The 22,308-nt window shown below is 55.6% G+C and overlaps 1 protein-coding gene across 6 annotated transcripts in view; it reads right to left on the bottom strand.

Moving 5' to 3' along the window:
* The window catches only part of GIGYF1 (GRB10 interacting GYF protein 1), a 44,086-nt gene that overhangs the window by 5,816 nt on the left and 15,962 nt on the right, over nucleotides 1–22,308 (bottom strand). For 2 of the 6 annotated variants that reach the window (XM_053262545.1, XM_053262546.1), the window contains exons 2-27: nucleotides 21,689–21,922; nucleotides 20,463–20,538; nucleotides 20,179–20,264; nucleotides 17,493–17,622; nucleotides 16,563–16,658; nucleotides 16,337–16,448; nucleotides 16,099–16,222; nucleotides 15,954–15,994; nucleotides 15,275–15,487; nucleotides 14,865–15,094; nucleotides 14,166–14,334; nucleotides 13,874–14,077; nucleotides 13,462–13,616; nucleotides 12,321–12,480; nucleotides 12,057–12,223; nucleotides 11,129–11,229; nucleotides 7,621–7,731; nucleotides 7,054–7,154; nucleotides 5,809–5,891; nucleotides 5,587–5,703; nucleotides 4,886–5,011; nucleotides 4,580–4,762; nucleotides 4,179–4,354; nucleotides 3,944–4,101; nucleotides 1,130–1,296; nucleotides 47–188 (exon numbers count right to left, since the gene is read on the bottom strand). In XM_053262545.1, coding sequence (XP_053118520.1) covers nucleotides 47–188; nucleotides 1,130–1,296; nucleotides 3,944–4,101; nucleotides 4,179–4,354; nucleotides 4,580–4,762; nucleotides 4,886–5,011; nucleotides 5,587–5,703; nucleotides 5,809–5,891; nucleotides 7,054–7,154; nucleotides 7,621–7,731; nucleotides 11,129–11,229; nucleotides 12,057–12,223; nucleotides 12,321–12,480; nucleotides 13,462–13,616; nucleotides 13,874–14,077; nucleotides 14,166–14,334; nucleotides 14,865–15,094; nucleotides 15,275–15,487; nucleotides 15,954–15,994; nucleotides 16,099–16,222; nucleotides 16,337–16,448; nucleotides 16,563–16,658; nucleotides 17,493–17,622; nucleotides 20,179–20,213 — 3,301 coding nt within the window. In that variant the 5' untranslated portion in view covers nucleotides 20,214–20,264; nucleotides 20,463–20,538; nucleotides 21,689–21,922. The remainder of the gene's footprint in view (nucleotides 1–46; nucleotides 189–1,129; nucleotides 1,297–3,943; nucleotides 4,102–4,178; nucleotides 4,355–4,579; nucleotides 4,763–4,885; nucleotides 5,012–5,586; nucleotides 5,704–5,808; nucleotides 5,892–7,053; nucleotides 7,155–7,620; nucleotides 7,732–11,128; nucleotides 11,230–12,056; nucleotides 12,224–12,320; nucleotides 12,481–13,461; nucleotides 13,617–13,873; nucleotides 14,078–14,165; nucleotides 14,335–14,864; nucleotides 15,095–15,274; nucleotides 15,488–15,953; nucleotides 15,995–16,098; nucleotides 16,223–16,336; nucleotides 16,449–16,562; nucleotides 16,659–17,492; nucleotides 17,623–20,178; nucleotides 20,265–20,462; nucleotides 20,539–21,688; nucleotides 21,923–22,308) is intronic. The other 4 variants (XM_053262549.1, XM_053262548.1, XM_053262551.1 and 1 more) reach the window with 4 other exon arrangements.

Here is a 22,308-nt window from a genome sequence, read left to right as displayed (position 1 = left end):
TCTGATCCCACAGGGCCCCTGCCTCCCTGCATGCTCAACCTCTAACCCAAAATGCTGGGATCAGCGTGGAGCATCATGGGACGCCTCTTGATCTTTGCAGCTTGGCTGTTCTCAAAAGATGGCGGCTTGGGGTTGTGGTTGGCCTGGAATATGGACTGCAGGCTGCTGGAGCTGAGCCAAGAGGCTTCCTGCAAGGGCAAGGAGAGAAAGGGAAGAAGCTGCCGGGCAGCTCCACAGCAGGGCGCCCCTATCCCCACCGCCATCTCTCCTTGGTGCGGTGCTTTCCAAGGCTGGATGAAAGCAAGATCCCCCTTTGCTAACCAAGAACAAGACTAGAGTGGGGATGGGGGCGGGGAGGAAAGAGGGTGCACAACAAGGGAGAGCAGGCCTGCACAGACACTCTCCTTTTGAAAAACGGAAACACACTGAGAATATACTCTGTGCTTTCAGCAGTCACTGGAAAAGATGGACAGTTCTGCCCAGCTCGGAAGCTACACCTTTTAGACTCTGCTCAGCCCCTGCCCCCCGTTTCTGAGGTGCAACTAGGCACCCCCTGAATGGTCTCAAGCTCAGCTTAGCAGCTCTGAGGGCCTGGCACGTGGCAAGTGACGAGGAGCCGGGCAATCCTGAAGAGTGCTGGGCATGAACGTCTGCCCTTCTTTCAGCTGGAGCAGTTACAGAACCCTGGAATACAGAGAGCCCATGACAGGGATACCCAGCCATTGGCTGAGCTGCTGTGATGTCACGGAATGTTTGCCATCACAAGGACAAGCGGAGGGGAAGACCAGAGATTCTGGGCTGCAGTTTGTTTCCTTCCAGCAGGCAAGAGGGAAACAAAACGTCCACACCAATGAGACCACCAAGCAACCAGGAAGTCTTCAGCAGGGAAGCAGCACATCCCCTCCCAGTACATGAACTCAACCCCATGCACACCACTGTTACCTGGCCTCTCCCCACTGAGCACTCTCCACCCTTCAAAAATCCTTTTTCCTCTGCAGATTGTGAGCCCCTTGGGACGTGATCCTTTAAAAAAGGCAACAGGCTGCGCCAAGCCTATTCCAAAGAGGGAGGCAGAGGTCTAACCAACACATAAGCCAGCTCTGAGGCCGGGCTCTGCACAGACCCCTACCTGCTGCTGTTGCTGGCGCTGATGATTGGCTCTCTGCTTGGCACGGCGCTCCAGGAACTGCTTGGCGAACTCTTTGGCTTCCAGCGTGTCTCCCAGGTAGGAGCGGATGTAGTCATGGACATCGTAGGGGGACTCCACCTCCTTCAGGAACGCCACCACAGTGGGCACTTGGGGGTGGGGGGAGAGAAAGCACTCTGGTTCATGCTGTGCTTCAAGGGGAGAGGGGGCTGCTTTCCTAACATCTCCCCTGGAGGGGAAGCGGTGAGGACGATGCAGTGGCAACCCCTTCCAAAACACACACACACACACCCCCCACCCAGGAGTCCTGGCTCTCAGCTTCTCAAACCTTCTCTTTCAGGAAGCACCACAAGGGAGCCCAACTTTAACAAAAACATGTTTAAAATTATGCACTGCAAGGAACAGAGACTATATGTAAGACTTCGACACAGTAGCCATTGCAAAGGCACTAATTTGTTAGTCGAATATCAAAAGAGCCGCATCTCAATTCAACGCTGCGATGCCAGTCCATTCCCAATCTTGGCTCCCTAGAGGAGGTTGGGCTGCAGCTCCCATCACCCACAGCGCTTGAGGGGGATGAGGGGAGGTGTAGCCCACTCAAGGTGGAGAACCCCTGACTTAGCCAAGGAAGCCTATGCTTTGCAGGCAGAAGATTCCCAGACTGAATCCATGGCAGTGCCAGTTTTTGGGCAGGCAGGGATGGGAGAGCCCTTTGCCTGGGGGGTCTGGAGAGCCCCTGCTAGTCGGAACAGATGGACTAATGGTCCTGCGTGGGAAGAGGCCATTTCCCATGTTCATTTCCAAAAGGGACCCAAAGCTGGAAGAAAGTTGCCAAACACCTCCATGTTTCCAATCCATTCCATCTTTCCCTCTCAATATCGCAGGATGCCACCCTATTTATTGTTCGGTTTTTGTACCACCTTTCATAAGGCATCTCAAGGCAGTTTACAGAAATCAAAATACATTAAGATTTCATAAAAATCACATTTTAAACCTTTAAATCAGTTTAAAAGTAAAATCCATAACACACCAAAAAACCAACGACCATAAAAAAGACAAACAGAAGCAGGAGAGCTGAGAGACCCTGTAGCCCTTAAGAGGTAAAAGCCTGAACAAATAAAAAGGTATTTTGTTGTTTTTTTTAAAAAGCAGCCACAAAGAGCAGACATTGCAGAGCCTGGGGGCAACAACAGAGAAGGCTCCGTCCTGCATGCACGACAATTTAGCCTCTCTCAAATGTCAGCACACAGAGCAAAGGCCCCTCCGACGAGGGCGGGCAGAAACCCTTGGGAACAGATGGTCCTTCAGGTATCCAGGGCCCAACCCACTAAGGGCTTTAAAGGTAATTACCAGCACCTCAAATTGGGTCCAGAAACAAATTGGCAGCCAGTGCAGCTCTTTCAGAATAGGTAATATGGTTCGGGCAAGCAGTTCCAGAGAAAACTCTGGCAGCTGAATTCTGTACCAATGGAAGTTTCGGAATATTCTTCAAGGGCAGCCCCACATAAAGCGCATTGCAGTAATCCAGCTGTGACTAAGGCATAGGTAACCATGGTCAGATCTGCCTTCTGGAGAAAGGGTTGCAGCTGGCGCACTAGCCAAAGCTGTGTAAGGATACCCTTGGCCACGGCCTCCACCTGAGCTTCCAAAAAGCTCTTCTGCCTCCCTATGCTAGTTGAGCCCATCCATTGCTCACTGCATTACTATCCAGCCCCCACCCCTGCTCGCCAAGAGTGGGCTATCCCTTCCCCCCCCCTTTAAATTTTTATTGATTTTAACAATATCTTGAAAATCTCATTACATCCAATTAAACAAAAACTGACTTCCAGCTCACCAATCAGTGTGAATCACTAACTATACAATTAACCCTTGCTATAATAATTCAAAACATATATCCTACACCTTACCAAACTCGATTTTAGTCTACTCAGCCTGCTAATATTACTAAATTTCAAACCCTGTTGAAAAATCAATATTAGGAAAATAGTTCTTTAAGTAAAGAGTGGGCTATTCCAATCCTGGCAGCTTTGGATATGTCAGAGCAATTCCTAGTTGTGAATAAAACTGATTGCCAAGAACTTTAGGACCAGCAAACAGAAGTATTTTTTTCACACAATGCATAATCAACTTGTGGAATTCTCTGCCACAAGATGTGGTGACAGCCAACAAACTTGGATGGCTTTAAAAGGGGGTTGGAGAACTTCATGGAGGAGAGGTTTACCAACGGCTACTAGTCGGAGGACTACAGGCCACCTCCAGCCTCAAAGGCAGGATGCCTCTTGAGTACCAGTTGCAGGGGAGTCACAACAGGAGGGAGGGCATGCCCTCAACGCCTGCCTGCCTGCGGGCTTCTCAGGGGCATCTGGGGGGCTGGACTCGACGGGCTGCCTTGGGGGGCCAGACCCAGCAGGGCTGTTCTTATGTTTTTGAGGATCCAACTTCACACACCACAGTTGGCTTTGTAAATGGCTTTACGCCAATTTATACCCAGCCTTATTCTTCCTGGAATGTGGGCTGTGTGGTCAGGGCCAGGGGAGACCCAAGACAGGCAGCCAAGAGAACAAGCCCTTCTGTGGAACCACAGCGATGACCACAAGAGCCCTGGACACAGGGAGGCAGTGGCTCTTTCAGCACTGGGGGTCCCAGAAGAGCGGCCAGACTCAGTCAGCAGCAGCCCCCCTTCCTCAGGAGAGAAGCCTGGCCTAGGCAGACATGGTACAAGGCAGGATTCTGCAGAGGCTGGCATATGCCAGCCAACTTTGGGGCCCAGGAATCCCACGGCTCGCTCCCACATACCATCGAGGGTGCTGGAGGTATTGAGGGCGTGGAGCATCTGCTCGCACCACTGGGTGAAGCCGTCCTGGGGCTTGTGGATTCCCTGCAGCAGCTTCAGCAGTTTCTCCTCTTCGTCAGTCTTCTTCCTGCCCTGCCGACAGGAGGCGCCATACGTGTCCCTGCGGGGGGGGGGGGAGAGTGAGCCAGGCGGCCTCACTGGGCCCCTCCACCCACCTCCACCGGAGGCCACACTCACCCCAGCGACGGGCTGCTGCGGCTGTTCTTCAGACCGAGGCTCCTGGCCAGAGGACTGGAGGTCTTCAGGCTCTCCTCCCAGAGGCTGATGGAGCTGTTCTTCTCATGGCCTCCCCACAGCGGGCTGGAGTCCACCCCCCACTGCGACGGGAGGCTGGACAGGCCGTGGCCCCCATGCTGAGGAACACAAGCCGAGGAAGAGACAGTCATGCCTCCAAGCCCTTTGGCCCAACAAGACCCTGCCCACCCTGGGGTTGGCAAGAGGGAGAAGCAGGGGGCCGTGGGGGGCACCATCCAGCCACCCACAAGCAACATGTGCTGTGTCCCTGCCGGGCCCCTCTCGTGGCCAACCGACATGCAGAGGGTGGGGCTGGATGGGCCCGGGGAAGGCCCGCCACTCACCGCTCTCTGCTGGGCCCGCTGCTGCTGCTGCTGCTGCTGCTTCTGCAGGTGCCTGTCGCTCTCCTGCTGCAGCTCCAGCAGGGCCTTCATGGAGGAGGAGAGATTCTGCTTGGCCAGCCCACTCCACAGCAGCTGGGGGTTCTGCTGCTGCAGCAGTTTCAGCAGCAGCTCCTGCTGGCGGCACTAGGGGGAGACAGCGAGCACAGCCGTCAGGCCCGAGGGCCCGCCCCTCCCTCCCTCCCTCCCTCCCAGCAGCCCCTGGGGCAGGCGCCACCGCTCCCCCTGCGGGCCCACCGCCAGGCTCACCTCGTCCCGCAGCTCCCGGCACACCCGGGCGTCCCCCAGCTTCTGGACGTCAGAGATGCTAAAGCTGTTCTGCGGGGAGGAGGTGCTGTTCACCGACTGCTGGCCCCAGGAAGAGGAAGATGGCAGCTGCAGCAGCAGGAGGGAGGAGGGAGGGAGGGAGGGAGGTGGGCGGAGTCAGCAGGAGCAGAGCCCCACCTCCTGGCCCCCAGGCAGCAAGCCAGCCCCTTCCGCTGCCTCAGGACCTGGGAATCCTGGCTGGCGCCCCCTCGGGCAAGCTCCCCTTCCTCCGTTCTTGCCTCGCTAGCCAACCCCCAGCTGCCTGCTGCCTCCAGAGTCCCCCCAGGCCCCGGCCGCTGGCTCTGGCTGGCCCACCCCCTCCTGCTGGGAGTCCTAGACCTCTCAGCCCCAACCCCTTTCCTCAGAGCAAGCCAGCCCCTGCTTCCCCACACAAGACCAGACGCCGCTGAGCTGCCCCATGGGGAAACGCCACCCCCACTAGCCCCCCCCCCCACACACACACCGCAAGCCCTCTCCACATCCTACCCCTGCAAAGACTCAGAGGGGCTAGACTGGGCAGCAGGCAAAGCAAGAGCTCTCCGAGGGGGGGGGGCGCCTGTCTGCGGCCTCCCTGAAGAGGAGTGCTGCTGCTTGGGCCAGCCCCCCCCAGCCCCTCCCTCTCCCCCCCCCACCGCTGGGCTTGCCTGCTTGCGCCTGAACAGCTCCTCCTCCTCCTGGCGCCGCTTCTGCTCCTCCTGGCGCCGCTTGCGCTCGTCTTCGTCCCTCTTAGCCCTGAGTTCAGCACCTCTCCGCTCTTGGAGCTGCACTCGGGCGAGAGCCGGCAAGCTCACTGGGTCAGGCCGGCCGGCTGGCTGGCCAAGCCCGCCCCCCCTCCCCACCCCTGGCCAGTCGGCCACAACGCTTACTTTATGTTGCAGTTGAAGTTGTTCTAAGATTGGACCCTGAGTTGAAGAATTAATTGGAATATCCCATAAGCTGGCTTCACCACCTGCAAGAGGGAGAAGCGTGAGCCGGAGGGGAGGGGAGGGAAGGGGAGGGGAGGGGGCTCTCCCCACAGAGGCCACACAGAGCCTCTGGCTTGCAGTAACTGGCAGCAGAAGCCCAAGGAGTCACTCTCAGTCAGTCTCTCTCTCTCTCAGACACACCGGGGGGGGGGGGGGGAAGAGCAGCAGCGACAGCCATCCACCCTTCTTGGGGGGGGTGTCACATGGTTCCCGTGGGACTTCACTCCCAGGCCACGGACGGTCCTTCGTTCACGTGGACGCTCCGGCCTTTCATCTGCAGCAACCTGCTCTCCATCTCCTATCATCTCCACAGAACTTGTAAATAGATTTTATAAGTTCCGCCACCACGGGATACTAAAAGCTGTCGACCCCAGAGGGAGGCTTCTAGGGACAGGAAAAGGCTACCGCTGCCACCCTCCTCACAGCCCTCTAGACTCCTAAGCGGGATGCATGACAGGAGTCCAGCATCAAGCCCAGACTCCAACCTTAAGAACAATTCCTGTGTGTCCCAAACAAAGGTCTGCTTCCAGCTTCGTGAACACCAGCAATTAGATAGCCCCCAAAGAAAAAATGCATGTGCAATCTGAATTTCTGGCACCATCTAGCCTCACAACCACCCTGCAAGGTAGCTTGCTGAAGATTCCCATTTGACACCCAGGGCTGAGAAGGGATCTCAACTCAAGGGCTGGTTATAACTGAGAAAGCCCTAAACGGCTTAGCCCCTGGGTATTTAAGAGAACGTCTTCATCATGAGCCCCACCACCGCCCATTGAGGTCATCGGGAGAGGTCTGTCTCCAGTTGCCGCCAGCTCCCTACTGAAATACAATCCTCCCCATCTCGGGCAATTTTTTAAAAGCACTTGAAAACCCACCCACCTCCTCAGCCTTTTTTTTTTTTTTTTAGCTTTTTAAGCTTTAACCTGTTTTTAATTTTTAGATTGCCTTGTTTAAAGATTTTTGTGTACGTTTTAACTTGTTTTATGTTGTTGTTAACCGCCCAGAGACGAAAGTTTGGGGCGGTGTACAATTTGACAAATAAACAAACGCAGACCCAAGGCCAGTGGCTCTCCTCTTGATGCCCACCCCACCTTCCAGAAATCCCCCAACGTGCACACACACACACACGCGCGCACACATGCAAGTGACCTGCTTGCGGTGAGGCTGAGGTATGTGTGTCCCACAAGGACCCGGTGTCTGGCACAGATATTGATCGGTTCAGAGAAGGAATCATTCCCTGCTCCCCAGCTCTGCAAGACAAACAAAACAGAAGGTGAGAAGGCCGGGGGTGGGGGTGGCGCAAAGACCCATGGAAGGAAGAGATGGTACCGAGAGCAATCCTGCCCGTCTCCCCCGCCACCAACTCTCCCGAGGGCCTTTTAGAAACCCAGAGACAGAAGAGCCTTCCGAGAACGTGCGTGTGCCTCTATTTTTGCCGAGCCCGTCTCCTGGGCAAGCCCAGCCTGGGCCCCCAGGGCAAAGAGCAGCCAGCCTCTGAGGGCAAAGCAGGAGGCCGTTGGGGGCATCATCAAGCCACCCACAAGCAACATGTGCTGTGGCCTTGCCGGGCCCCTCTTGTGGCCAACTAGCCAGGAGGCCTTCCAGAAAGGGGGCTTCCCCTGCTTTTGTGCTGCAAACGAACTAGCCACAGTACTGCAGAGGTGCATGGGCAGACCAGGGAGGGGGGTTGGGGAGCACAGACCCCAGGGGCCTCACCTTGGCTTCAGAGACTGCAGCTGCTGCAGGAAGGTGGTGAGTTGCTGCGGCGTCAGGTCCCCGGTTGCCACCTTTTGCTGGAGGGCGCACTGGGCATACTGCTGCTGCCTGCTGGGGGGGGCGGGCGGAGGGAGCAAAGGAGAGAGCACAGCATGTCAGAGGAGCACCGCAGTGCTGCTGGCCCTAGGGGGACCGAGACAGGGGCCAGTGTGGGCTGCCAGGATCACATGGCCTAACCCCGTTTGGGAAACCCAGCAAGCTAGAAAACCCAGGAGGGCTGAAAGGAAATGTGGTGCTAGGAAACATGCTATCGCCCTCCTGAGTGACCTGGAGATGGAGAAGCAAGTCAGAGAGGCGTCAAAGAGAGGCAGAGCTGTTATAACGGGTGACTTCAATTCTCCTCACATAGACTGAGCAAATTCCCCTGTGCGTAATGACTGAGAAGCCACATTTCTAGGCATGCTAAATGGCCGTGTTTTAGAACAGATGGTCACGGAACCAACCAGAGAGGGGGTGACCTTGGATTTAATCCTGAGTGGTGCCCAGGACCTGGTGTGAGATTTATTTATTTATTTAATTTATATACTGCCCTTCCAAAAGTGGCTCAGATGTCAGAGTTGCAGAACCAATGGGGAACAGTGACCATAGTTTGATCCAATTCAGCTTCAATGCGAGTGGAGAATTGTCACAGATGTGCCGGACTTCAGAAGAGGAAACTTCTCAAAAATGAGGGGACTGGTAAGAAGGAAGCTGAAAGGGAAAGTCAGGGGGACCAACTCACTCCAGAAAGCATGGAACTTATTCAAAACCACAATAATAGAAGCTGACCTGGAATGTATACCAAGAAGGAGGAAGGGTACCATCCAGTTCAGGAGGACACCAGTGTGGCTAACAAGTAGAATCAGGGAAGCTCTAAAAAGGGAAGATAATGGAAGTCCTGCCCAAATGAAGAGAACAAAAAGGAACAAACACTGGCAAAGAAAATGCAAGGAGATAATCAGGGACGCGATGCAAAAGGAATCTGAGAAACATTTAGCTTGAAGTGTTAAGGGGAACTATAAAAACTGCTTTAACTATCTCAGAAGCAGAAAACCTGCCAGGGAGGAGGATGGACTCTTAGATGATGAGGGCATGAAAGGGATTATTAAGAAGAAGGTTAAGGAGATTGCAGAGAAGCTGAATGAGTTCTTTGCATCTATCTTCACGACCGAGGATACTGAGCATATACCCTTCTGGAACTGAACTTCTCAGGCTTGAAGGCTGAAGAACTGGGCCAATTTGAGGTGATGAATGTTCTAAACAGTCTTGGAAAATTAAATCTCCAGGGCCAGATGGCATTCACTCAAGAGTTCTGAAGTAACTCAAATGTGAAATTGCTGATCTAAGAAAAATACGTAATTTGTCCCCACAATCGGGCTCTGTAACAGAGGACTGGAATGTAGCTAATATAACTTCTTCAAAAAGGCATCCAGGAAACTACAGGCCAATTAGATTAACTTCTGTGCTGGGTAAATTGATGGAAAGCATAGTTAAGGAGAAAACTGTTAAACATATAGAAGAACAGGCCTTGCTGGAGGAGAACCAGCCTGGCTTCTGCAAGGGAAAGTCTTGCCTCACTAACCTTTTGGAGTTCTCTGAGAGTGTCAACAGGCATGTGGATAAAGGTGATCTGGTTGACATAGTATACTTGGGCTTCCAAAAAGCTTTTGACAAAGTTCCCCACCAAAGGCTCTTGAGTAAACTTAGCAGTCATGGGATAAGGGGACAGGTTCATGTGTGGATTGGCAACTGGTTGAAGGACAGGAAACAGAGGGTGGGAATAAATTGACAGTTTTCACAATGGAGGGAAGTAAGAAGTGGGGATCTGTATTGGGACCAGTGCTCTTTAACTTGCTCATAAATGATCTAGAGCTTGGGCTAAGTAGTGAAGTGGCCAAATTTGCAGGCGACACTAAACCGTTTAGGGTAGTGAAATCCACAACAGATTGTGAGGAGCTCCAAAAGGATCCCTCCAAACTGGGAGAGTGGGCAACAAAATGGCTAATGTGGTTCATTGTAAGGAAGTGTAAAGTAAAGCACACTGTGGCAAAAAACTCCAACTTCACATAAGACACTGATGAGGTCTGAGCTGTCGGTGACTGACCAAGAGAGAGAACTTGGAGTCGTGGTGGACAGCTCACTGAAAGTGTCAACTCAGTGCACAGCAGCTGTGAAAAAGGCCAATTCCATGCTAGGGATCATTAGGGAGGGGACTGAAAATAAAAATGCTAAGATTGTAATGCCCTTATACAAATCTAAGGCGTGGCCACATTTGGAGTCCTGCTTACAGTTCTGGTCATCGTATCTTAAAGGAAGACACTGTAGAACTGGAAAAGGTGCAGAAGAGGACAACTAATGATCAAGTGCCTGGAGCACCTTCCTTATGAGGCAAGGCTACAGCATCTGGGGCTTTTTAGTTTGGAAAAGGCAACTACGGGGAGACATGACAGAAGTGTATAAGATTATGCATGAACTAGAGAGAGGACAGAGACATTTTTCACCATCTCTCACAGCAGTAGAACCGGGGCTTATCCCATGAAAAGAAGGCCGGGAAATATAGGACTGACAAAAGGAAGTACTTTTTCACACCGTGCATAATCTATGGAATTCTCTGCCAAGGGATATGGTGATGGCCAGTAGCTTGGATGGCTTTAAAAGGGGCTTAAACAAATTCATGGAGGACAGGTCTGTTGATGGCTAGTCTGAGGGCTATAGGCCACCTCTGGCCTCTAAATACCAGTTGCAGGGAAGCAACAGCAAGAGAGAGGCCATGCCCTCACCTCTTGCCTGTGGGCTTCTCAGAGGCAGCTGGTGGGCCACTGTGGGAAACAGGATGCTGGACTGGATGGGCTTCCTTGGGCCTGATCCAGCAGGGCTGTTCTTATGAGAAGAAAGTGTTTTTAAGACGACTAAGAAGATGCTGCCCATTAATGGGCCAGACGTTTAACACCACATGATTTAGAGTACAGGATGTTTAATCCAAGTAATGGCAAGCACAACCTTAAGAGAGGGAACCTCGCTTCTATTATTATTATCATCCCGCATAAGAGAGTGCCCCAATCGCTCCACTGCACGTGGGCCTAGGCTAACACAAAGGAAGGGGGCTTCTTGCTTCGGAAATGTCTTGCCTGTATGCAAGCTTAACTGACTGACTAAAATGCATATGGTTAAGTGGCAGCTGGCACCTTTCTAGTGGCCCACACCAATGTATTCCCCCCCACCCCGCCGAATGGAAGAGATGGTATATGGCAACATAGTACTGCTCACACCAGCACAGCAGCCGCCCAGAGGACTGCCAGTACTGTCACCACGAAGCCGCCTGCTCCCGCCACCAAACCCAAGAGAAGGCCCACCACCACCACTTTTGCCACCTGCAGCCCATTTCTCGCTTGGGGCAGCTCCTCCTCGCCACATGGACAGACTACATCTCCCTGCACGCATGCATGCCCAGGGGGCTGCCTCCAGTTACCTGTTGGTGAGCTGAAGCAGGTGTTGGTGCTGGAGCTGCTGGTAGAGGGCAGCGGCTGCCAGTTCCTGCTGCTTCTTCAGGCGCTCCTGGTCCATGTTTCCCTGGAGGAGAACAAGGTGTGTGTGTGTGGGGGGGTAGTGGTACGTGAACCAGCCAGCCATCCTCCCACTGGGGATCTAGGAAGAAGCCTGCAGACCAAGGGGCCTGGCTGGATCAAGTCTCAAAATGGAAGAGGAGGACAGAGCCCTTCGCCTGCCTGCCTGCCTGCCTGCCACCCTCCCCTCAAACCCCTCCAGAGAGGGAACTTTTGGTGGCATGAGGACTCGGCAAAAGCCCTGCCTCTGGCTGCAAGACATTCCTGATCTCAGTAGAGATCGCGGGGGGGGGGGACACACACACGGGGGACGGGACCAAAGACTAGGAGAGGAGCCTCCTAACCAAGAACTCTTTCATGAGGAAGGTTTGAAATCTTTGGTTAGTCCATTTTGAAAAGGGTTCTAATCCACTATGTGGGGTGCCACTTCAGAGAGAAGTATATTACATTTTTAATCAAACCCTCAGAGATCAGGCGCCATCTTGGAAGAGGCCCCCTCCACCCCAAGTTCTGTACATCTGTGTGCGGGATGAGTTTTGTTCTGAGTGGCAGTGTCCAGGCAGCGTGTGTGCACCATGTGCATTCAGAGTGGGGCCTTCCTGATTCAACCCGAGTGGGATCTAAAATGAACTGAGTGGACATACAAATGTGTGTGAGTGCAGGCACATGTGTACACCTTGGAGGGCACAGTGGAGCCAGCCTTCTGCAGCTGGAGGCAGAGCAGCAGGCTTCGGGCGTCCCTCCCCGCTCCCAAGGGTACGCCCAATGGGCGTGGGCCAGCCCCGGGCTTCTCTGCGCCAGGCCCCCTCCCCCCCCAGTGGCTCGGGGACTCACCAGCAAAGGGGGTGGCGACGGACCCGGAGCAAAAGGCACTCTTCCCCACATCTTGATGACCTCGCCCAGGGGCTGGAAGCCCTCATCGCAGCCGCGTTTCACCAGCAGGGACATGGTGAAGTAGCCGGCCTGGAACCACTCGGCCATCTCCTGGGTGGTGAAGGGGCCTGGCCGGGGAGAGCAAGAGGGAGGGCCGTGGAGCGAGAGCAAGGGCCCCGACCCAGCAGCCAGCCTTCCCCTGGGGAGTGGCCGGACCAGGCTCACCTTGGATCTCCCCCTGGGGGTCCTTGTAGAACCACTTCATGGCTGCTTCGTGCGAGAGGGGCAAGGCGGCAGCAGTGTTGCGGTGCTCAACGATGGTCTGCGTGAAGTGCTCCTCCTCCAGGGAGCTGTCCTGCAAGGAGGCCACCATCTTCTCTGCTTCCTGGAGAGGGGGGGAGGGAGGGGGCGGGTGGGAAGGGTGAGGGGCGCCTGCCCAGCAACTTGGCCACAGGGCAGGGGCTGGGTCGGTCCGTTCATCCTAAACGAGGCACAGCTGCCTCTGCTTCCCAGAGCTCCTCTTGTGCCTCTCTCCCGCATCCTGCCCTGCCCCAGCGTTCATGAGAGCCAGGCTGTCTGCAGACTGGCTGTTCATTAGGTAGAGCTGCGTTAATAGTGCAGCTCTACCTGGTAAATGGTCAGCCTGCAAGCAGCACATGGGGCGGGGGGGGGAGAGCAAACTGGGAGGAAGAGGCAGCTGTGCCTCCTTTGGCACACAACCTCCCCCCGCCCCGACTCATTAGACAAGCCATTCCTGTTGACAGGTGGGAGGATACATGCTACAGAGCTGTAAAATTAAGCACAGGGTGGACATCACCACTTCTCTCTTTCTCCCCACCCCACTCCAACACGCACACTGATGTTTGAAGGCAGCAGATTCGGCTCAGGGGGGAAAGTCCTTCATCCCACAACATAAACATTAGCTTATGGAACTCACTGCCACAAGATGAGGTGAGGGCCACTGTCTCAGGTGGCTTTAAGAGGGCATTGGACCAATTCATGGAAGAGGACAGGACTACCAATGGCATTTTGGTCACGAGGGGCTCCATATTTCACCACCAAATAGGAGGAGTCATTGGCAGACAGGAGTGAAGGAGAGGCGACTGACTCCGTACCCTCCAGGGGCCAGGATTCCCAGAGGTCTCTCGGTGGCCAATGCAGCAAGGGGGGTGCTGGAGGAGGCGGACCCACCTCCGTACGACGCATGGGGAAGAGGGCCTGAGAGGGGGCCCAAGTGCTATCGCAGGGGCAGACCGCACCCCCTAGCTGGGCCACAAGCAGAGCGCAGGCCTGCGGGGGAGGGCAGGGGAGATGCCCTGGCCTGGGCTCCCCCGTCCCGAAGAGACCTGCCCGCTGCGTCACTCACCTGCTGGAGATGCTTCATCCCATCTTCGTCCTCGTTGTCTCCAACCGTGAATTCCATCGTGGCAGCAGCTGAGGCAGCAGGCAAGGGGAGGGCGGAGGTGGCCACGGGGCTGAGCTGAGCTGGGCGACTCAGAATACCTGGGTCCCCGGGAGGGGCTGCAAGAGCAAGACACATTCATTCTGCTGCCGCCGCCGCTGCGCAGAGCCCCATCCTGCCAGGCAGCCCAGAGCGGGGCCAGCTGCCTGGTGAAAGGGGGAGGGGGACTAGGACGCCCGCCCACGCTCGGCAGCTCCAGGCCCAGCCAGCACCCCATTTCCTTGCGCGTCCGCCGAGGCCTGGAGGAGGCCCTCTTTTTCTCCTGATCCACCAGGCACGAGGGGAGAGCATGGACGGGGGGGAACGGCCCACCTACCATCTGAAGCGTCTGCATCTGGGTTGCCACTAGCAGCCAGCAAGGACACCTCCGCCGCTTGGGAGGAGCCCCCCAGCACGGCACTGTCGCATTCGTCCACGGCAGCGGGAGCAGTTGTAGTGGAGAAAGGCGGGCCTGACCGCCAGGGGGCGCCGGGAGGAGCTGGCAACTTCTCATCTGGCACCAGCCGGGGATCCTTCCACTCTGGGTGGGTGGGGGGGCACATGTGAGCAATGGCCTGGAGCCTGCCCCCCCCCACACACCTGCATGACTCCCTCTCCAGCCCTCTCACCTCTCTCAGCCCCTTCTTTGGCTGGGGGTGCCACAGGGTCACCCCCGCTCTCTCTCCTCTCGCCCTCCTTGGCCTCTGGCCGATCCTCCTCCTCCTCCTCCTCCTCTTCCTCTTGCAGAGCCTGGAAACTCAACTCCTGCTCCTCAGGAATCGACTCTTTGGGGCTCTTCTGTGGAAGAAGCGGGGTGGGTGGGGGGGGGTGTCCATATTAGCTTGGGGAGAGAATCCAAGTGGCACCCAGGAAGCTCTGGGTGGCTTAGAAGGGAGGAGGAATCACCGTTCAGTGTCAGGCAAGGAGAAGCACCCTTGCTGGGTCCAAAGGAAAGAAACAGACCAGCCCCGAGTACAAGGGGTGGGGAGGAGGGAGGTCCGGGGCCACCTGCATCTCTTGCTGGGGAAGAGCAGCAGACCAGAGACCCCCACCCCACCCCCGGCAACAAGTGTCTTCCTGCCCTGTGCACAGTTTCAGATGCTTCTCTGAGCCACAGCTAAGACCAACCACCCCGAAGCGGCCCAGGCACAAAAGCAAGCCGTCCTGTGCCGAGACCAGCAGGCCACTCGAGAGCAGGGCTCACTCCAGCCCTTTTGGAACTACAGCTCCCAGAATCCCCAGCCACAGTGGCCAACGGTCAGGGGGGACGGAGTGGTGGGCCATCATCTACAGGAGGGCCAGAGTGGAGCCGCCCTCCCTGGCAATACCTTGAGGGACATGAAGGCCCCAGAGGAGTCAAAGGTGCCCATCTCCTCCTCCTCGTCTTCCAGGCACCATTCAGGCAGCCCGTCCTTGTCCTCCTCGAAGCTGTCGCTGTTGTGCCGATGCCGCCGCCCGCTCCGCGGCTCCTCCTCATGCCCCCGGAAGTCAAAGTCAAACTTCCGCCTGCGCCCTTCTCCACCGTGCTCACGCCACCCCGCCGAGCGAGGCCCTCCATCTGACGGGGAGAGAGAGAAGAGGGGAAGTCAAGGAGAGTCCTTGCTCTGGGCAGAACCTCCCCAAGCTCCTCCTTGGCCACCAGGCAGCCTGCCACATCTAGCCCACCCCTCTCTCGGGCTCCCCATAGCCAGCAGTAGCAAGTGGGCCTGGATTCGTAACATGCCTGGCCTGTCCTTACCTGGGCTGGCTGACCGCCAACGCTCACTCTCCCGCCGGGCGCCTCCGCTCTGCCGCCAACTGCCTCCTGACCCGGCCGCAGCACTGACGCCACCACCACCGCCCTCCTCCTCCTCTTCTGTGTGCTCCTCCCGCAGCGTGCGCCAGTTGTCGCTGTCCGAGCGGGCAAAATCTTTGCGGCCTGGGGGAGGCCCCTCCTCAAACGGAGCCCGGGCTAAAACAGACACACCAGGTTGGAGGGACCGTCATGTCCCAGGGTGCACGGACAACACATCACTTGGGGCGACGGCCACTAGCCCTAACAGGGGATTCAACAAACTCATGATGGAGAAGAGGTCCATCGGTAACCTTCTCAGATAGCTTGGAGTTGCCTCTCTTTGCTAGATAACCAAGTAGGACCTCCATTATTCAGAGGCAGTGAACCTCTGGATACCAGCTGCAGGGAAGCAACAGCAAAGGATGGGCTTCCCCAAGGCATCTGGCTGGCCACAGTGGACACAGGCTGCTGGGCAAACTGGACCTCTGGCCTGAGCCAGCAGCCAGGCTCTTCCAATCCCAAGCATGGACCAAATGTCCATCTCGTTTGGGCAGCTCCCAAGAGGCCAAAACCCCTCTGGCCATGGCCAGAAGCCACGGCGCATGCCCAAAGCAGGCTCTGCGCCTCCCTCTTCCAACTGTACCTCCTTCCCGTCGGACAGGCTTCTCAAATCGCCGCTCTCCTCTGTAGGAGAAGGAAGGAAGGGGAACGTCAGAACAGGAACCAAGGACAGCGGCCACCTCTCTAGCATCCCCAGGGGACCCTCCCCACCAGCAAGGCCTACTCACCGGTCATCCCAACTCTGGCTCCGGTGGATCTCTCGGGCAGCAGCACCACCACCACCACGGCCAAATGCTCCTTCTGCCTCTTCGATGCTTCTTTGGTAAAAGCCACTCTCGCCACGGCCACGGCCTGTTCAATGGGGGAGGAGACGTCACTAAGCAGAAAGCTGCTCACTCTGTCCCCATGGGGGGCACAGGGGAAGGCAGGAGTCTCCCGCCCACAGCAGCTGCTCCACCTCCTCACCTCGGCTCCGCGTGCTGCCTCTTCCACGGGAGACGCCAGCAGGGGCTGCCCCGCCCCCCTTTCCCATCAGCCTCAGCACTGCAACACTGTTCACAGACATGGAGAAGTTCCTCTGGAGCAGACCAAGAAGGAGAGAGAGGCTGAGCGGTGGGGAGAGACAAGTTCCTCAAGGCTGCCCCTCCATCACCCCCACCACCCCCAGCTCCCCTTCCACCCCAGCCCCTACCTGCTCTTCCTCCGTCAAGGGGACTAGAGCCAGTGGCTGCAGAGGGTCGTCCTGAAGAATCGCAGAGAACTCTTTGTCCTGGATCTCCTCTGGGACCTGCAGCAAGGAAGGGAGGAAGCTGCCTGTAGGCAGGTGACATGACAAACCACTCCTACTTGGGAGGCGTCAATCCCACTGTGGGGAAGGCATCAAAGGGGCAACTGAAGTGACCCGAGAAACCGAACCTCTTCCCAGAGAGAGAGAGAGAGAGAGAGAAAGTTTTCTCACCACACCCTAGACCCCCTCTGGGCTGTAAGTTTCAAAGACACACAGAAGGAAGCAGGAACTCCTAAAGTACTAATTAATCTATTAATTCCTGGTCACCAAACACAGAACACAGCATATAGCCCTCCCAATTCCAAGGCAGGCTTCCTCGGACCACCAGATGCGGGAGACCAGAAGCCAGGGAGAAAAAGGCCAGGGCCGCCTCCCAGCCAAGGGAGAAAGCCCTGAGCAGGACACACCTCTCTGCGGCTGCTCTGCATGTCAAACCCACCAGGCCAGCTGGGCAAGCCTCTTGTTGGCCAGTGCAGCATTTCAGGCCTGGAGGAAGTCTGGGGGTGAAGCAGCCCTGGATGCCCATGGCAGTTATGGGGCACAGGCCCAGCCATTGCTTTGGCACCATGGGGGTTAGCGAGAATGACCCCTGCTCATCGGGCCAAGAGTCACTCTTTCCAGCAGCCATGTCCCTGTTTCTGCCCAGCACAGCGTCCCTCCCAATGTCTGCTGGTCAGTGGCATCCTTCTTTGTGCTTGTTGTCAGACTGTGAGCCCTTGAGACAGGGAGCCCACTTTTCTTTTGCTATGCAAATGCTTGGGAAATCACCACATAAACATCCTAAACCATCATGAGCAGCAGCAACAGCAGCATGGCCAGCCGCACGGCACTCACCTTGTTGTCTTTGACGTAAAGTGCTAACATCTCTTCCCGCCCATATCGGTATTCTGCTAGTTTGTACTTTGGCATGGCAGGGGAGGGCGGGGGGGAAGCAACACTCCCACCGCTGGAGAGTGCACGAAGCCTGGAGGGTGGGGAAAGAGAGCGGAAGAGGGGTGTCAGAGGACAGGAAGGTGGGCAGCCTCCAGCCCCGCACTGAGGAGAGACAAGGCTGGGGAAGGAAAGCTCTCCCCCCACCCAGACTGAGAGGGACTGCAAACCCCTCTCAGAGGTGCACCTAGGTCATTTTAGAGCCTGGACTTAAAAGCCTTTGGAGCACTGCCAGCCACCCCACCAACCCCAGCAAGTTAAGCATCATCCCCTATCCTTATCCCACATATTTCTTTCCCCACTCCCCCCTCTGTCTCTAAAGCATCGGGCACAGGTCACACTCACACCTGGCTGCCTGGCACAGCGTGGGCCAGCAGTGACCACACCACCCAGGACAGACTAACGAGGATTTGGGGGCCCCAGACTTTGGCCCCAAAGTCCAGGAGTCAGAGCGCCACTGACCCCCTCTCAGTCTCTGCCTCTTTCCTGTTCTGGGGGGGCTTTTTGATTTGGAAAAGAAGGCCACCATGATCTAGGCTTATAAACCACAAGCCATGTGGAGAGAAAGTCCTCCTGCAGCCTACCACGAGGACTCTGGGCCAGCTAATGGAACGGAGGGGAAGCAGATCGAGGCAAGGGACTTCTTCATGCTGACACAGACCATTTGTGAACTGCCCCATGCAGTAATGTGCTGGAGGAGCAAACGCTACATATTTTAAATATAGAAATTGACAGACTTCACTGCCACAGAAAATGGCAATCGTCACTAGTTTAAACGGCTTTAAACGTGTCTTGAAATTAAGCACACAAAAGTTACTAGCCTGCAAACAATTTAGCTCGCCTGCTAGAAACAGCAAACATTGAAGAAAAACATATTTAGGCTTCTTCTGTTTGTGTTGATCTTTTCGCACATCTGCCACCACATTTTCAAACCTTTGGACTGAAGCCAGCACAACAAAAGGAGTTCCATGATCTCAGAATCTTTCAAGGCTACGAGCAGATGAAGTACTGTGCTTCTGGCTACAGATATGTTGGGGATTTTTTGTGGTGGGGGAGGACTTGCATTTGTGTGTGGGGAGAATTTCTGCACCTAGAACAGCAACATCACAGGTAGGAGGAGAGAGGCTGTTTTGATTCCATTACTTCCTAACCCCCACCTGCAGCCTAGGAAAGCTATCATTTGACCAAGCTGATTTTATAAACTGGTCCTGAATGTGCTTTTTTTTGTGTCTGACCAATTTACTTGGTTTGACTTCGCATCTGTAGTCAATTGTAATACAGTTACTATAAACTTGCACTGCAGTCTGCCTGTGCTTCTGCTTTCCGACCCAGTGCAACCTTGGCTCCCCCCCCGCCATCATTTTGTGCTCCTACTCACAAAACAGAGGCGGCTGGTGCTAACAAGTGGGGGTGGGCACAGCTCCCTTTGCTCCTCTCTCCCCTGCTTCACCCCAGCGCTAATAAGAACCACACGGCAACCAGTTAAGCGAGTGGAGAGCCTGCCGGCAGTGCGGAGCAAGGGGTGGGAGGAGCAAATGGAGCCCTGGGGAGCAGGGGCAGCTGTGCCTCCTTTGGCTCCCCCTGCCCTGGCTCATTAGGACCAGCGGCTCCTGCCACAAAGTTGAACTTCCCACCAAGGGTGGTGGCAGGCTCCTCTCCCCACATCCTTTTTTGCGGGAGAAGGAGCTTCTCCAAGCTGCTGCAGCCAAAGGACAGAACCATGTTAAATGCAAGTTGCCTCCCTGCCTCCTGGAGGTTGTTGCTTTGGCAAGCGGAGGCAACCGAGCCGACAGCACAGGGAGGTAAAGCCTTGCAGGGAAGGGCCTCTTGGGAAAGATTTAGGGGAGGGGCTGGAGTGAGGCCCAGGAGGAAGGCCACGGGTACAAGCTGCTAGAGCCTCCACTGCCCAGAGGCATGGCGTGGGGGGCGGGGGGAGTGTTTAAGAAATTCAAGCACACACACTTTCTTTTCTTGTTTGGACATCATCCAGGGGCCTATGGTGGCTACTTTTGGACAAGACTGCTTTAAAAGAGGATTAGAAATACACATGGCGGAGGAGAGGCCTATCTCCAGTCACCTGTCATGGCGGCTATGTGGAGTCTCCATATTCCAAGCCTCCCAGAATTCCATTTGCAGGGGAGAAACAATGTGGGCAGTATTCCCTCTAACAAGGATTCCCAGATGTTGCTGACTTCAACGCCCAAAATCCCCAGCTACAATGGCTTTTGCTTGGGGATTCTGGGAGTTGTAGTCAACAACATCTGGGAATCCCTGTTAGAGGGAACACTGAATTGGCGGGGGGGGGGGGGATGTTTGCTATCATGCCTAGTTTGCAGGCTTCCTGGAGGCATCTGGTTGGCCGCTATGGGAAGCGAGACGGCTGGCCAGACACACCTCCGGCCTGACCCAACAGGGCTCTTGTTTATTCCATGGCTAGCAGACGTGAGCCAATCAAACACAAGCATTAACATCCTCCCTATGCTCAGGCTGCAGAGGTCCCTACACGGCCTCCCAAGGACTGCAGAAAAAATGGAATCAACTAGCCCCTAAAGTGACCCCCCCCCTGCCCTGCCCACACTCCCCCACTCACCACTCTGGCCCGAAGTTCAGTGTCTCAGCTGCCATCCTCCTTCTCCTTGCCCAGGCCCTCGTGCGCTACAGTCTTCTCCAATGACCCTGGAGACAGAGGAAGTCAGCCACAGTGAGGGATTTCTGGCTCAAGCAAAGCCTCTGCTACAACACCCACATTCCCAGAGTTGGCGAGGAGCAGGAAGACAGGCTGCCTGGGCTCTCTAGGCAACGCAGCCGGGACACTCCCAGAGGTGGTGCACAAGGTAGACGGAAGCCCCAAGAGGAGACTGGAAAACAGGCTACCTGCCGCTGCTCTATCCTGATGGATTGCCCCTGGATCACTCCTTCCCGCTGGAGGCCAATTTCGACAGCTGGGCACCTACAGAGGGAAAGTTGAGGGTGGCATGTCCAGACTGCAAACCTGTCTGAACTGCAGGGCTGGGGAAAGGCTACCTAGATGGCTGACCTCAGCTAGAGCTTTTCTCTGCACTGGCTCCAACTTGCAGCCACCTTTCCTGAAGAGGGGCAACCTGCACTAGACTCAGCGAAGGCTTGCACCAAGCTATCTGTAGTTCTCTCTCCCAAGCCAACTGTGTGGCCTCTCTGCTGCTACGTGACTGGGGCGACTCAGAGCTGCCTCCTCGTGGCCAGAGGCCTCCCAGCCCGTCAAGAGTGTGCTTACTGCTGGGAGAAGCAACAAGGACTCAAAGCGGGCCAAGCACTTGTCCCAAGGCCACAGCCGTAACAAGCTAGGCCTCAGATTCCACCCAGTTTGTGACTCCCATTCATCAAGACATGAAAGGAAGTCCCGGACTTCCTCGGTTCAAATCGCACAAGCTGCTCCCGCTTGGCCTCACCACCCCATGTGTGAACACATTTAGTTAGACACCTTGGGGCAACCCCATTCTGGCCAATATTCAGACGTCGTGCGAGGTGAGACATTTCCACTGCAATGTTTTTTCAAAGGCTCTTCATTTCTAAAACACGAACTGTTTCATTAAAACTAATTAGTAACATAGTTAATGGATTCAGTACCAGTTACATTGGGAGTTTTAGTTGGCTTCTTTCAGGTGGCTATCCCAAGGAAATATGCATGTGTAACAGATACCTGGTACACACAAGTCTTTGGATAGGACACAATTATTACAATATGGAAAAACACCAAGACACTGAAAACTTAGCACAGGTAAGTCACATTACTGATGTTTCCCCTAAGCTAATATTTTAAGCTACTGAAAATATGTTGTCGGATGTTGATACAGCATGAAGGTTAAGATGGTGCCGCTGCAGTTCCATTTACTAAGTACATGAGCGGACATGTTCGATCGGATCCCAAAGCACAGCCTTGGCATGTTTTCCAGAAAGCCCACCCTGCCACACAAGAGGACCACCACCTCTGGCGAGTCATTTTCTCTGTTAGCAGCTTTGCTGGGGAAATGAGAACTAGGAAGGGTGAGCAGCTGATCCCAGGGGATCTCCTCCCGCAATGCGCGGCCTGCATGCTCCAGGGCTGAGGAAGGGTTGCTCACCTCAGTGGTAGCCCCACAACGCGCTGCTCCCTTGTGAGCTGCCAGGGAGTGGGGAGGCAGGCCAAGGAGGAGGACGGGGAGGAACCGCCGGCCTCTGGTGTGCGGGATCTCAGCGGGCGAGGCTGCTCCCGGGGGCCAGTTTGGCCTGAGGAGGATGACAGGCAGCTCCCCAGAAGGTCGCTTGGTCTCCCCCCACAACAGAGCCAAGGGCTCAATTCACATCAGAGGAACCTTCTGCAAGAGAAGAGCGGAGTTATCACTGCGCCCCAGTGAAGGGTTCCAACAATACGCCAACCCCACCCCACCCGCCTTAAAGGCCAAAGCTACTTCTGCACCAACTGGCTTCCATCATGCAGGAGGAGGGAAGACGCACTCTGGTTTCCCCCTGCGGATGTGGCCAGGCCTCAGCTGCTTGCCAGCCGCAGGTCCAAAGGACAGAGGTGCCTCTGAGCAGGTGCAGGATGCCTTCCATCCCCACCATCCAGTCCACGACGCGCCCCCCCCCCACCCCCCACCCCCGTGGTTGCAAGGAAGAACAGAAGCTCAAGCTTCAAACCTGGCTCCCTGCACCTCCCATTGTAAAGCACCCAAGCGCCACCGAGGGAGCCATCCCATACGCT

This window comes from Hemicordylus capensis, chromosome 6, assembly GCF_027244095.1.
Source record: "Hemicordylus capensis ecotype Gifberg chromosome 6, rHemCap1.1.pri, whole genome shotgun sequence".
NCBI classification, from domain to species: domain Eukaryota; kingdom Metazoa; phylum Chordata; class Lepidosauria; order Squamata; family Cordylidae; genus Hemicordylus; species Hemicordylus capensis.
Note: the sequence above shows the minus strand (reverse complement) of the source record. Positions and strands in the feature narration are given on the sequence as shown.